This window comes from Heliangelus exortis, chromosome 2 (assembly GCF_036169615.1).
Source record: "Heliangelus exortis chromosome 2, bHelExo1.hap1, whole genome shotgun sequence".
NCBI classification, from domain to species: domain Eukaryota; kingdom Metazoa; phylum Chordata; class Aves; order Apodiformes; family Trochilidae; genus Heliangelus; species Heliangelus exortis.
The window spans coordinates 62,782,594-62,795,028 of NC_092423.1; the positions used below are offsets into that span (position 1 = coordinate 62,782,594).

Sequence of the window (12,435 nt, forward strand, 5' to 3'; positions counted from 1 at the left end):
TGACCTGCTGAGATGGCGACGATAAGCGCGGCCTCCCCTCGCCTGTACCAGCCACGTGTGATCCACATGTCGGGCACACCTGGCACAATCATTTAACGTGTTCAAAAGTTGTGGATGGAAAGTTTTTGTTATGCAATAAAGAGCTTCACTTGGATGGTCTGGAGAGGGTTTTATGGCTATGGATGAGTACGCGTGCATTTCTGTGTTGTGGTGGGCAAAAGCAAACGCTGTAAAACATGTTGCCAGTGTGTGTGTGTGTCTGTGTGTGTGTGTAATTAAATTGGGCAAATTACTTCTCTAGGAAAGCTATCTCCCACAGAGTCAAACTCAAGAAGACAAAACCCACACCATTTGCAATTGGCACTGTTATTTTATTAGTACGAGTATACTGAAACAATAAACTTGTACTGGTATACAGACAATTTCTTTAAAACAATTTTGTTCAAATTTTGAATCAAACATTGTTTTATTATAATAATGAAATAATTTCTACCTAGAAAACCTGCAAGCACCATCAAAGAAAGGGACCATAAAATTCAATAAACAGACGCGAGTGTATCCTACAAATAGACACACCACCATTAGAAAATAGAATATGAATTCTTCCATTTTTTTAATATTTGTTTTAAAAAAGCTAGTGCAAGTACAATATTTTACACTGGAATTACAGAGAGTATGCACGCATATGGAAAAAAGTTCTCCTGTCACAATAAAAGCTCTTAACTATGTCTGTATGCACTTAAAATCTTCTCCTCTTTTCAATAAGGTGCAAAACGTTATTCCCTCCCTATTTCTCCTTTGTACTGGCCATGTCAGCTCAATTTCTCCCCAACACAAAGCTGCGATATCCCTTTTACTGGGCCTACACTAGGAACTACACTGGAAGTGTGATTTGCAAAAACCCTCATGAGAAATACCAGACAACTTAAAAAAAAAAAAAGGAAAAAAACAAAACAAAAAACCAAAACAACCGAAAAAAAAAAACCAAAACAACCTAACAACTACTGCTGTAGAATGGCTAAACCTTACCCCAGCACAGCCCTGCGCTGAGCACCGCCGCCGGCTGCTGGGAGTGGTGACATAGCTAGTACAAAATGATTTTCAGTAGCTCACCCAAAACTGAAAAAGGTTGGGAAATCCCCCTCCCTCCTCCCCCCCTACCCCGTTTTGTAACACTGTGAAAAGAACAGTGTTCAACAAGTTAATATATTATTCCAAAAAAAAAAAAAAAAAAAAAAAAAAAAGGAAAAAAAAAAAAGAGCAAATACATACATTAGTGAGTTTCAACATTAGCTGACTGTGGTGAAGTCGTATCTATGCCTGAACAGATCAGCAACTTGGCTAAGAGGCCAGCCCGGTGGCCAGAGGCAGAGGACACAGATGAAGCCAACCACAGCCACCCCGGCCCCGATTTTGCCCTCAGCTACACAGATCCAAAGGCGACTGACTTGGACAGGAGTTCTGCAGAGCGTGTTCAAAGGGAGAGTAGGTGGGTCCCGGGTTTGTAAAGCAAACACCAGGGAAGGATCCCCTCGCCGACTGGGGTGAAGGGGGCAGAGCGGGCACTGCCCAGGGAGCTGGAGGTCCCACACCAGCTCCGTGTCGGCCGAGGGTCTGGGCCCTGAAGTTTCTGCTCGCCAGCAATCCGATAGTACAGCAAGGACAGCTCCAATGAGTGACTAACGCTCGCTGCAAACAACACTTCCAATGCATACCTACTGCCTGGTTGAGGGAAAGGGCACAGGAGCTTTGACCGCTCAAAATAGAAGTGAACGAAAAAGAAACAACCTTGGATGAAGCCTCCATAAAAATCCTCAGTGGAAGACTTGAGTCTTTTCAGCTAATGACAAGAAAAAAAAAACAAAACCAAAACAAACCTACAAGGACCTTAGAGACAGTTATTGTATAAATACTACCTGTTGGCTGAATGCACTTCATTGTAACACAACTGGGGCTGGTTTTCTGAGCACCCGGGGGGTTACTTGGAGAGGGTGAGTGTTTCTGCCTGCGGGAGCTGAAGCTTGGGTTACCTCTAGAGAGGGGGGACGGGAGCAGCCTGAAACTTCACCTGCTCCATCCTGCCGCTGGCTCCTGGCTGCCCAGCTCAGTCTTTGGACACAAAAAAAGGACCAACCCTCTCCTCAGAAACTGCCTCAGGATCCTCTGCTTTTGGCTTCTGAAAAAGACGGGTCTTGCCACAGGTCAAGACCACCAGTGGAAACACCTTCTGTGTGACCAACTGTTCCCCAGTGGCTCTGAAAGCAGGGGCAGGGGGGAGGGGGCAGCCACAGGGGCTGGAAGGCCGGGTCACCTTCGGTACCACTCTGCTGCTAGCACTGGGCTAGGATCCCTTGCTATAAGCACTTCTTGCTCAGGGTTATACTCTTTGGGTTTCATCTGGAACAGGAAGTGCTGAAAAAACATGGAACAGCATCCCCAGAGAGAGGAACAAATGGGACCAAAAGGCCCCAGGCAGGTCACTAAGCAGGTCACACTCAGTCGGCAGCCACTCGGCACCCCAGGGCTGCTGCGATGCTGCCTGCAAAGGGCATGGCAGAGGCCTGCCACAAAATTAGCCTTGCCCTGTGGGCTGCCAGGGGCTCCCTCGGTGCAGGCAGGAGGGACTTAAAGCCAAAATACAGCTGGAGAGTGAGACTCTAGTTTTGCACAGTAGCCACCCTTCTGAAGTGCCCGGTAGCTGCACTCGAAAATTGCTGCTCCAAGGTTATGTTTTCAGCACAGGAATAAACAGTGTGAATCATGACTCCAATCCCCAGAAATGGGACCCATGTAATACAAACATAAAATTAAGCACAGTTGTTCTTTAAGAGCCTTTTAAGTAATAATTCTTCCTGGCCAAAGCCAATACAAATCAGATCATCTAGACATGACATTTTCTATATACAAAAAACATGTAACTTTCAACCTTTCTCTGCTTTTGTATTTAAAAACTTTTTTTTTTTTTTTTTACAAACAAGGTATGAAACTCACTGTTCAAACAGAGCCATCTCTTTTTCAAACACTGAATGAATCATTCCAACATTCATTTTTCTTTTGTGCAATTTTTTTTTTAAAACATTACCTGTACTCCTCAATGTGAGTGCTTCAAAAAAAGTTTCTATTTTTAATAAGCTTCTCAAATTAGGTTTACATCAAAAAATATTCCCACAAGGTATAGTGCTACAAGAAAAGATCCTATCAGTCAAGGTAACACATCTGAAGCGAGGTCGTCTATGTAAAAGAAATTGAACTCTGGAGTAGAGGTGTGCAACGTGTTTGGAATTTCCCTCTCAACACAAAGTGAGGCTGTCCTCAGGACAGGGAATCAAGTGAACACGTAGGCATACGCGTAAAAAAAAGAAAAAAAAAATCACATATTTATTCATGTGCAAACAGACACTTCTGTCTGGGCGTGTGTGCACATAGCGTATTTGCATCAACAAATTCTCATTTTGCTATTTATTTCAGGATTTGGGGGTGGGGGAGTGTGGGAGGGCTGGATAAACCAGAGGAAAGGAAATCACTCTGCACTCTGGCGGTGGTGTTCATTCCCCTTGCTTTTCACATCACACTGGCCAGAGCCCACAGCGGGCTCTGCTCTTACCTGTGATGATGATGAAGGAAGAAATGGAAATTTTTTGTACGAGTGCATGTCCCGTTTTGCCATTCCTTGAATTCCTGGGACAGCAGAAAAGTTTCAACAGGCCAAATCCCTCCTGCCCACCCAATGCTTCTGCCCTGGCAAACCTGGAGGAACCTCAGGGTTTTTCTAGCTGCCTGATTAAGGTCAGAACCTGGCCCTGACTGAATCAAGCTTCATTTTCACAAAGATTTACACACATGCTTCAAAGCAAGCTCCCAAGCAGCCTTCGCCAGCCAGCCTGGACCTCCCATAAGCACGTGTATAAGTATTTGCAGAACTGGGTCCCAGGAAATGCAGAGCATCTGCGCTAAGAGCCCCACTCTTTGAAGTAACACTATTAGTGTTTAAAAATATTGAGGATTCACACTCCTTGATACAGGCCTTTTTTTTTTTTTTTTCCTTAGAGGTTACATACAACTATTAACAATTTCACCGTTTCCTTTTTACTATTGGCAACACACTTTAAAATAAATCTCTGCAGAGAGTAAATTTTCATTATAACCAACAGCTACAGTTCACGCTGAGCCTGCTGCTTTTGTATTGCAATCTAAGTGAGATCTACAAGAGTTTAAACCATGAGATGCAGGAAATCCAAACTTGTCTGTAACATTGTACATCCCTACTCCGGAGCAGTAAAAGTGCTGCTTCTGGTCACATCAGTGTACCACACATATGCCAGCCCCATCCCTGAGTAAAAGGTGTGAAAGGTTTCTAAATGTTCCTTGATTTAAGGGAAACGAGAGTAGTGATGTCACTTCCCCATGTTGGGAAAATGACAGGAACGACAGGTTGAAGGAAGTGACAGCGGGATGAAGGAATTAAAGGAACAGAAAAAGGAACATGTGTGTCCCCCCCCTCCTCCCGAGGTCCGTGCCTTCGAGGTGAGCCCAAGGGCAATGTAGGAAATGGTAAAACAAGTCAACAGTGACTCTGATGTGGGTCTCACCTAGAGGACTCGAGGTAAGTGACATCAAACTCAAATTCCCCATGATGTGGCCCAGACAAACTGAAACAATGCCTAAGTTAAACACTATAAGGAACAGTCATTTTATATAGAGAGATATATAGATAGATAGATAGATATTTTTTTTTTTAGAAATCCCTATAAAGAGGTTCTTGTTTTATTTTTCTTTGCCCTGACTAATTTCTTGGTGATTGTATGCGTTTCATTGTAAACTAAAGAGGCCTGCTACAGAAAGAAAGGAAGGAGAAAAAAACAAGAAAAGAAAAAAAAAAGAGAAAACTACTGTCAGTTACTATTGCAAAGCAGACACTGCACAGAAGCAGTGGCTAAACCTCCTCCTTCGGCCTCAGCATCCCCATGCCTGCAAGTAGCATTTTTCCATTCACCCGGGGACTGATGGCACTTCCCGGGCATGGGTACTCACTGCAAAGGATGCTTGGTGCCAGGGGAGAGGCAAAGCCCCCCCTCTTCCCAAGGACTTGGTCTCAGAGGGGATTTTTCTCTCCCCGATGGGAGTCAGGTCTTGTCTGTGTGCCAACCAGGAGGAGAGAGGCACTCTGTATGGCCAAGTGCCACCCTCTGTCTGGACAGCACACAGCCCTTAATGCAGCTTTTTTTTTTTTTAATTTTTTTTTTTTTTTCTTTCTGGATCTTTTTTAACATCAAATACAAAAAGGGTTGGTGTTTCTTAGGGCAAGGGATTCTTGACCCTTAATATGTTGGGTTTCTTTTTTTTGGAGGGGGAGGATAGGGAGGGAGTTATGAATAGGAAAAAAAAAGGTAGAAAGAAAAATACCAATAAAAAAGAAAAAGAACAAAACCAAAGGAAATCAGAAATGGGTATGAGATCTAGCTAACACCACACGGGTGAATCTAAGTTGGCACATAAAGTATTGCACATCCTACAAAAGCCAAAGCATGGAAAGGGACAATTTTTTGGAAAGAACCAGTTATTTCAGAATTCCTCAGTCTGAAATACAAGCACAAAACTAATACATTCCTATTGCTCCAAACTTATTTTTTTATTATTATTATTTTTTATTTTTTTTTAGTGTTAGTTGAATAGATCCAGTCAGTTTAATAGCCCCTGCTTCCTTATTAACCACAAATGTGTATGTGTATAGTTTTACTGGAGATTTTTTTTTTCTGAGTACACGTGAAGTACGGAAATAGTGGTACGACTGTGAACTAAAATCTGTAATTTTTTCTATTCCTTTACCATCAAAGCTTAAAAACAAAACAGGAAACAAAACAAAACAATAAATTGCAAGTGCCCTGAGCAGAGTATATGGAAGATTAAGCAACTTCTCTGAGCAGAAATATTAACAAATAAGCACTAACTAAGCAGTGTGACTGTGAGAAGAAACCCACTCAGCTATTTGGTAGCCTGCTGAGAGGTTAATAAAATTCAAGGAAATTCAAGAAAAGTTTCAAGCTATTTTAAACATATTTCAACTTTTTGGTGCACCCCAGAATACGGTATAAAAACAATTAGTTCTGGTGTGAGCTAAATTTCAAGTAACAAATAACAAGAGTCAAAGCTGGGGTTCGGGGTTAACGTTTCTTCTCTTAAATAAAAGCACTGTATTTTCGGGCAGAGGGAGAACAAGACTCAAAATAGATTTGCTCGCTTTAGGTTACTGCAGTTCTAATTATGGACTTTCATTTCCTTTTCTCCCTATCAGTACAGCTTCTTCAAAACTACCTGAAGGATGCAAACTTGCCAACCAAAAACAACAACACGAACGCTTGCTCACGTAGGGCCCAAGCGCAACTCCACTGGAACCAAGGGGAACTTTCTAGTGGCAGCAACAGGCTTAAGCACTCAGCCCCCAAAGTACTTCATACTTGCACCTCCCCGAGGCTCGTGCAGGAGGGTGGGTGCACAGCACCCCAAAGGATCCGGCCCTACCTGGGGAAAGAAAAGACTGAAGGGCACGATTTCCTCCCCCGTCCTACTTGGTTTGTACCAAATTCCTGAAATCTCACCTTTCCAATGGAAAACAATGCAATTAAAATAACAAATAATAATAATAATAAAATAACAATAGGTTTGTTTTCAAAAGAAACAAACACCTTGCTTATGTATAGAAATGTTTCTCGTGGAAAACTCCCTCAGCAAGTCTGAAGAAAAATAAATTCTCAGAGCCGTCCGGGTAAGACCTGGTTCTGTGTGGCAGATATGGTAGAAAGACCAAAAATGAACTCTGAAAGGAACGTAACCCTATGAAATGGCCTAGAGCGTAGGCAGGTTAGTGAGTAATTGCTACATTTGCTTATGCTCTTTCAGACCCCCCCTAACCCACAACATTATTAGGTAAAAACTGCAGGAATACCACACAAATGATAAACTCAAGATGTGCAAATTGCAAGATTATTTAAAGTCCATCTTTTTCAAAAACACTGGACAATTTTTTTTTTTCTCCTCTCTCCTTATTCCTTTCTCTTATTTTTTTTTTTTTTTTTTTAATTATCTGTCAGCTCACATATGCCTTTAACTCTTTCTCAAGCATTAAAGTTTAAAAAGTGCCTCCTATTAAGTAGTCCTTTGTGGACAATGACTGTCACATACTAGTTCAATAATTCACATTCATCCCTTTGAAACCACATTTAAAACTTTCAGCATCTTGCCTGTGAGAAAACTTTACATAGTTGCATGTAGTTACAGTGTTGAAGAGATTCATTTGTTTGTTTGTTGCTGTTGCTTTCCAAGCAGATTAAAGTGAGATACAGTACGTACTGAGTGTTAGACCAGGATGCTCAGCAATAAAGTGTGAACAGCATTTTAAGTGCTTAAAGACATTCTAGGTTCATCTTCAACAGCGGATTCCTGTGTCACACCGAAATTTGAAAGAAGTGGCACCAGTTGTCCATAATCATGAACTAAAAACAGTACTAGAGTTAAAGACAAAGATTTTGCAACCTAACTGCAAACAATGGATGCCTGTGATCTCAAAGGGGCAGTATGCGTCTACCTTGTGGAAGCAAATGTCAATGGCGTCACCCGGTTGATTTGTCTAACACTGCACAGAAACAGGAGTGAGCCTGAGCCAGGTGCATCCACGGAGCCAGAGGCCTCCTCGTGCACACCCATGCACACCCACCACACACGCACACACCCACCCACCCACCCACCCCACCGCCGTGAAGGAAAACCTTGCAGGGCGAGCGGTGCAAGAGTCCGTACAGCCTCCCCGTCTGCTGGCTCCGGGCAATGGAACTGCACTAGCAAGCAGAAAGGAAATGTTGGTGTGGCAGTTGCTTTAGGAATAAAAATCAGTGCAGTCAGACCCCATGGGGGGAAAAAAATATATATATACATATACACACACACAAATATATATATATATATATATATATATACTGTAGAGCCTTGAGTAAGTGTTGGCTTGTTGTTGGAAACATCAGAGACTGTCCGATCCTTTTCAGTAACACCTGTGGGTTGTGTCCTCAGCATCCACCTGGGGTGTGGAATCCTCTTCACCAACCCACCACCAAGCTGCAGCCCCTCCTCAGGACTGGTGTGGATGCACACACACACACACACACACACGCACGCACACATGCAGGCGCCCCACACGTGACATACACCTCTGCTACAGTTCCCTTCTCCTCACCTCCCCCCAGAAACTAGAACAGGAACCAAAACAACAGAACAAAAACAACAAAAAAGGAAACAAAATCACAGCTGGACCCTGTCCTACACGAGGTGTTAGAAAACAGGAGCCATGACAACACATTCATTTCCACCAAGGGTGTGTGAAGCAGATACTGCCCCTTCTGTAGCTCTCGATAAACCTAGTCACTGACAAACACTTGTGGAAAAACATATGCACCAGTCTCCTGCATAATACCAGCTGCAACTATAACAACAAGGTTATAACATAAACCTAAAATAAGATGATAACATGTAAATACTGGGTTATTTAGTCTACAGTACAGTAATCTGGATAAAAATGACAAGGGATAGCCTAATTTCCTTTCCCCAAACAACTTTTACTTTCCTACATTGGATCGACCTTCAATGCAAATCTTAACCTCCTGAGGAATAAAAGAAGGCTTGGGAAGAGTCAAAGGTGGCTCCTCTTCTGATTTCTCTAGTTTTCGTGTTTCGGGGGCTGACCACCTCCTCTTCCTCGTTGCTGGGGGCTTGCTGGGTTCTGTTTTGGTGAGCAAAGGTGCTGCAGGCAATCCTATTTTGTCCGGAAACTTCAGTTCACCGTTCTCAGCTAACATCTGTGCGCTTCCCTGATTAATCCCGTTTTCCTGCTCCGCATACCTGTGTCTACTTCCAGCTAGACTGTCATTCTTTGAATGCTTCAGCAAGATACTAGCTGAGTCCATGGGCTGGCCCTTTTTAATAGAGCCGTTCTTCAGGTTCTTGAGCGTGAGCGATATGCAGACGTCCCCCACCGAGAGTTTGGAGCATGGCAAATCAAAGAGCTGGCTGGTTCTCTCGGGGCAGCAGGATGACCAGCCTTGTCCAAATACAAAAAAAGGGTATTCTACCAAGACTTCCACGCTGACCTGCAGAAAGAGAGGGGACAACAGAGAGAGAGACAGAGGAAGAGAGAGAGGAGAGGCATGAGATCACCTGTGTGCCCTCACGCGTGTGCGTGGCAGGCAGCACTTGTCGCGGGGAGAGGGATAAAGCTGAACTTGCAAAAGCACAGGTCACTTGCCTCAAAATCACTACATCCACCACCAGACCTCACCGCCTGTCCTTGCCACGTGGCTGACAATGGTTTCTCTGAGCACAACCTTTCTTAGCACAAGACTCCAGAGGGAATCAAGCTTTACCTTTATCCAGCCGCTCAGGTAGGCATAAGCGGCAAAAAAGCTTTGGCACCTGGCAAGCTCCGCTCCCAGACAACCTCTTGTGATACCTAGAGCTTGCCATCTGCATCTAAAGACACTTCCCGACCAGAGGAGGGCTCAAGGGAAGCTCTGAGTTCTGACACACAATTTCCTAAGTCACCACAGCAACATGATCCTCACCTCTGTGAGGTATACCGAACAAGCATATACTCACCAGTGTGAAACAGCTAAGGGCGTGCTGATTTCCAGGGATCTTGTAGCCATAAAAGCAGTGAGCATGACCCTGCCATGCCCCAGCAGCCCAGCTACCAGTCCAACTTCTTCCCTGCTCACACCTTCTCCCCCACTCAGCAGATGAGCTCATCTACTGCGCTACCTCAGGGACAGGACCATCTCTCTTCCTCCTGCAGTTCCTGAACTGGGCCCCTTCCCTTTCTGCCCCCACTTCTCCCCACTTTACAAACACTTCTGGTTACGAATCCTATCTAACCATCTTACAGAGAGCTAACACAGCCAGAAGACCAAAACAGCAACACCTGCCCAATGCTCCTTGACTTTCCAAATGTTGGGCTTTGAGATCCCAACATGATAAAGCACTTAAATACCTGCTTATCTTTGCACGCATCAGCAGCCCAGGGCTCACTGCACAGAGCTGCATTCTGCAGGCTCAGACACTTGATGTGGGCTCATGCAATTCACATCCCATGGGGACAAGCCCTCCTCAGCACACCACAATGAGGGCAGAAAATTCTGACTAATACTTTTTTAAAAAATTGCCATGTGTCTTTAAAATGCTGTGTGTAATGCCAATGAAGTCTGCAACTCTAAGAGGGTGGTTTGTGCTGAAGTCACATAACCACTGCTCTGCTCCCAAGGTCCCCACGTTCTCTGGAGTTCTTCTCCAGCACGGAGGGGTTGGATCCTGCTCTGATAGTGTTACCCCTGTTTGGTAGGGACTAAAGGGCAGGTGTATACCTGTGTACATGTGCTTTATCTCATGTCTAAGCCATTCAGCAGGCATGGAGCACACCAGCTGCCTGGAAAGCCTCCCCTTTCCAGGAACTCCCTTGAAAGAAACATCACAGCAGGCTTGAGAAATCACCTCTCATCCTTGGGAGCGAGTAACACTGTCACACCAAGCATGGCTTTGGACTGTTACAAATACATTTCCACATTAGGGAGCAGAAATTGTTTAAACATTACAGAGTCCCACTACCTTTGTTCATAATGTTGTGTTAATCTTAGTATGAAGTTGCACAGCTTGTCTCACACAGGAGAGACTCAATGAACACAGGAGAGACTCAATGGACTCAATGAACTGCTGCACCCAGCAGTCCTGCCACTTCTGTGTTAGTGCTGCTTACCCTCCCTGGAAACAGGGGCCAAGGTAGTTCCCCTGGCACCCTACTGTCTCCACATCCCTTTTGGACCGGAAGATTTGATCAGGGATGTGCTACAGCTCAGACAGAGACCAGAAGCAGGAAACCAAAGATTCCATTAGATGCTTACTGTGCCTCTGACCCTTAAGGACATGCCATGCAGTAGCAGTCAACTGCAATTCATGAGCTGGTTGATTCTACTGGGAAAAAAAAATTACTAAGTCTATACATACATGCTACATATTTCTGCAACTAGGCCAATGAATAACACTGCATGTAATATCCTGCCATTCCACCTGCCCAAATACAAAGCCACTGTACAAGGCATTGCAGAAGAAGCAGTTTGGAGGCACAAGATTGCCCCGCCACTACAACAATTTCTTTCATATTCAACCATCTCCAACCAGAACTGTCTGCCAACAGCCAACTACACACAGGTAGAAAGGGATCTACCTGACTGTAAGCCTGGTTTATGCAGAGAGGTAACAGTGGAAGTCCCATCTCTCCCTGTTGTTGGACAGAATAATCCAGCACCAGGATCTGCAGTATTTGGACAGTTTGAGATATCCCATACCTATGCATCTCAGTAAAGGTTCTGAATGGGACAAGTGGTGAACATCCAGTATCTCTCATGGACTTCTTAGAAACTGCTGTCTGCACAGAGTTGTAGACTTCTCTTCAAGCATAGAGCACTTGGTTAACACAGCTTTCTCCTTTATATAGCTTTGTTTCTCCCCTTTGCTTCCTTCCCTCTTTCCTTCCTTCCTGCCTGCCTGCTGTATTTTTTAATTTTTTTAATTTCTCATCCTTGTCAAAAGCTATTTGTATCTGTGGGAATCATGCATGCTTGTGTGCATCACCCTCAATGACACACAAGTTTCACTTTATGTGAATACAACTTCCACAGCCTAGCACAGTTACACTTGTTCGGGTTTTTTTGGTTTGGTTTGTTTTTTTAATGTGGCGTCCAAAACACTTGCCTGAACTGTCAGCTAATGAACCAAATCTCAGAATTGGTGCTGCCAGTCATGGATAACACCAAATAATAGAGATGGTGAAATGCTGGAATTTCAATGATCCAGTCACAGTGTGCAAGTACCCCTATCAATGGGAAATGGGTTCCCTCACTGATTATCAAGCCCTGTTTTAGATGGCTAATTCTGGATTTACGGTAACTATTCACTACAAGCAATAGTAGGCAAAGTCCTTTTATGTGTGAAAGTTCAGTAAAAATATCCCTGCTAATCACTGCATTAAAACACACACACACACACAGAATTTTAAAAACTCCCTCCTCCAATATCTTGCCATGATTACTGTAGGAGAGAAAGTAATTTGGAACTTGTTTCCTCACTACAATAAAGCAACATACGAAATGTTGATTTCTATTCAAGCACACAGGCTCTACTGCAAGCTATATTTATATTTCTATTTTTTAAGACTGACTAGTGAAAACACCTCCAGCTCTTCAGTGCCTCCACCAAGTATGTGCAATTTTCTATAATCCTTTATAAATTTCTTTTTTTCTCAGTCAAACTCAGTAGGTAAGGCAGGCAATTCAGGCTGCCAGGAAACCCTGTCTGGAGCTGGAAGATGTGATGCCCAGAAAATACTCTTCCCATCATACAGAA

The 12,435-nt window shown here is 43.8% G+C and overlaps 1 protein-coding gene across 10 annotated transcripts in view; it reads right to left on the minus strand.

The window, feature by feature from the left end:
• Positions 1-350: 350 nt before the first annotated feature.
• The window catches only part of ATXN1 (ataxin 1), a 277,784-nt gene continuing 265,699 nt past the window's right edge, over positions 351-12,435 (minus strand). For all 10 annotated transcript variants that reach the window (XM_071736400.1, XM_071736394.1, XM_071736398.1 and 7 more), the window contains one exon: positions 351-9,134. In XM_071736400.1, the coding sequence (XP_071592501.1) occupies positions 8,604-9,134 (531 nt within the window). In that variant the 3' untranslated portion in view covers positions 351-8,603. The remainder of the gene's footprint in view (positions 9,135-12,435) is intronic.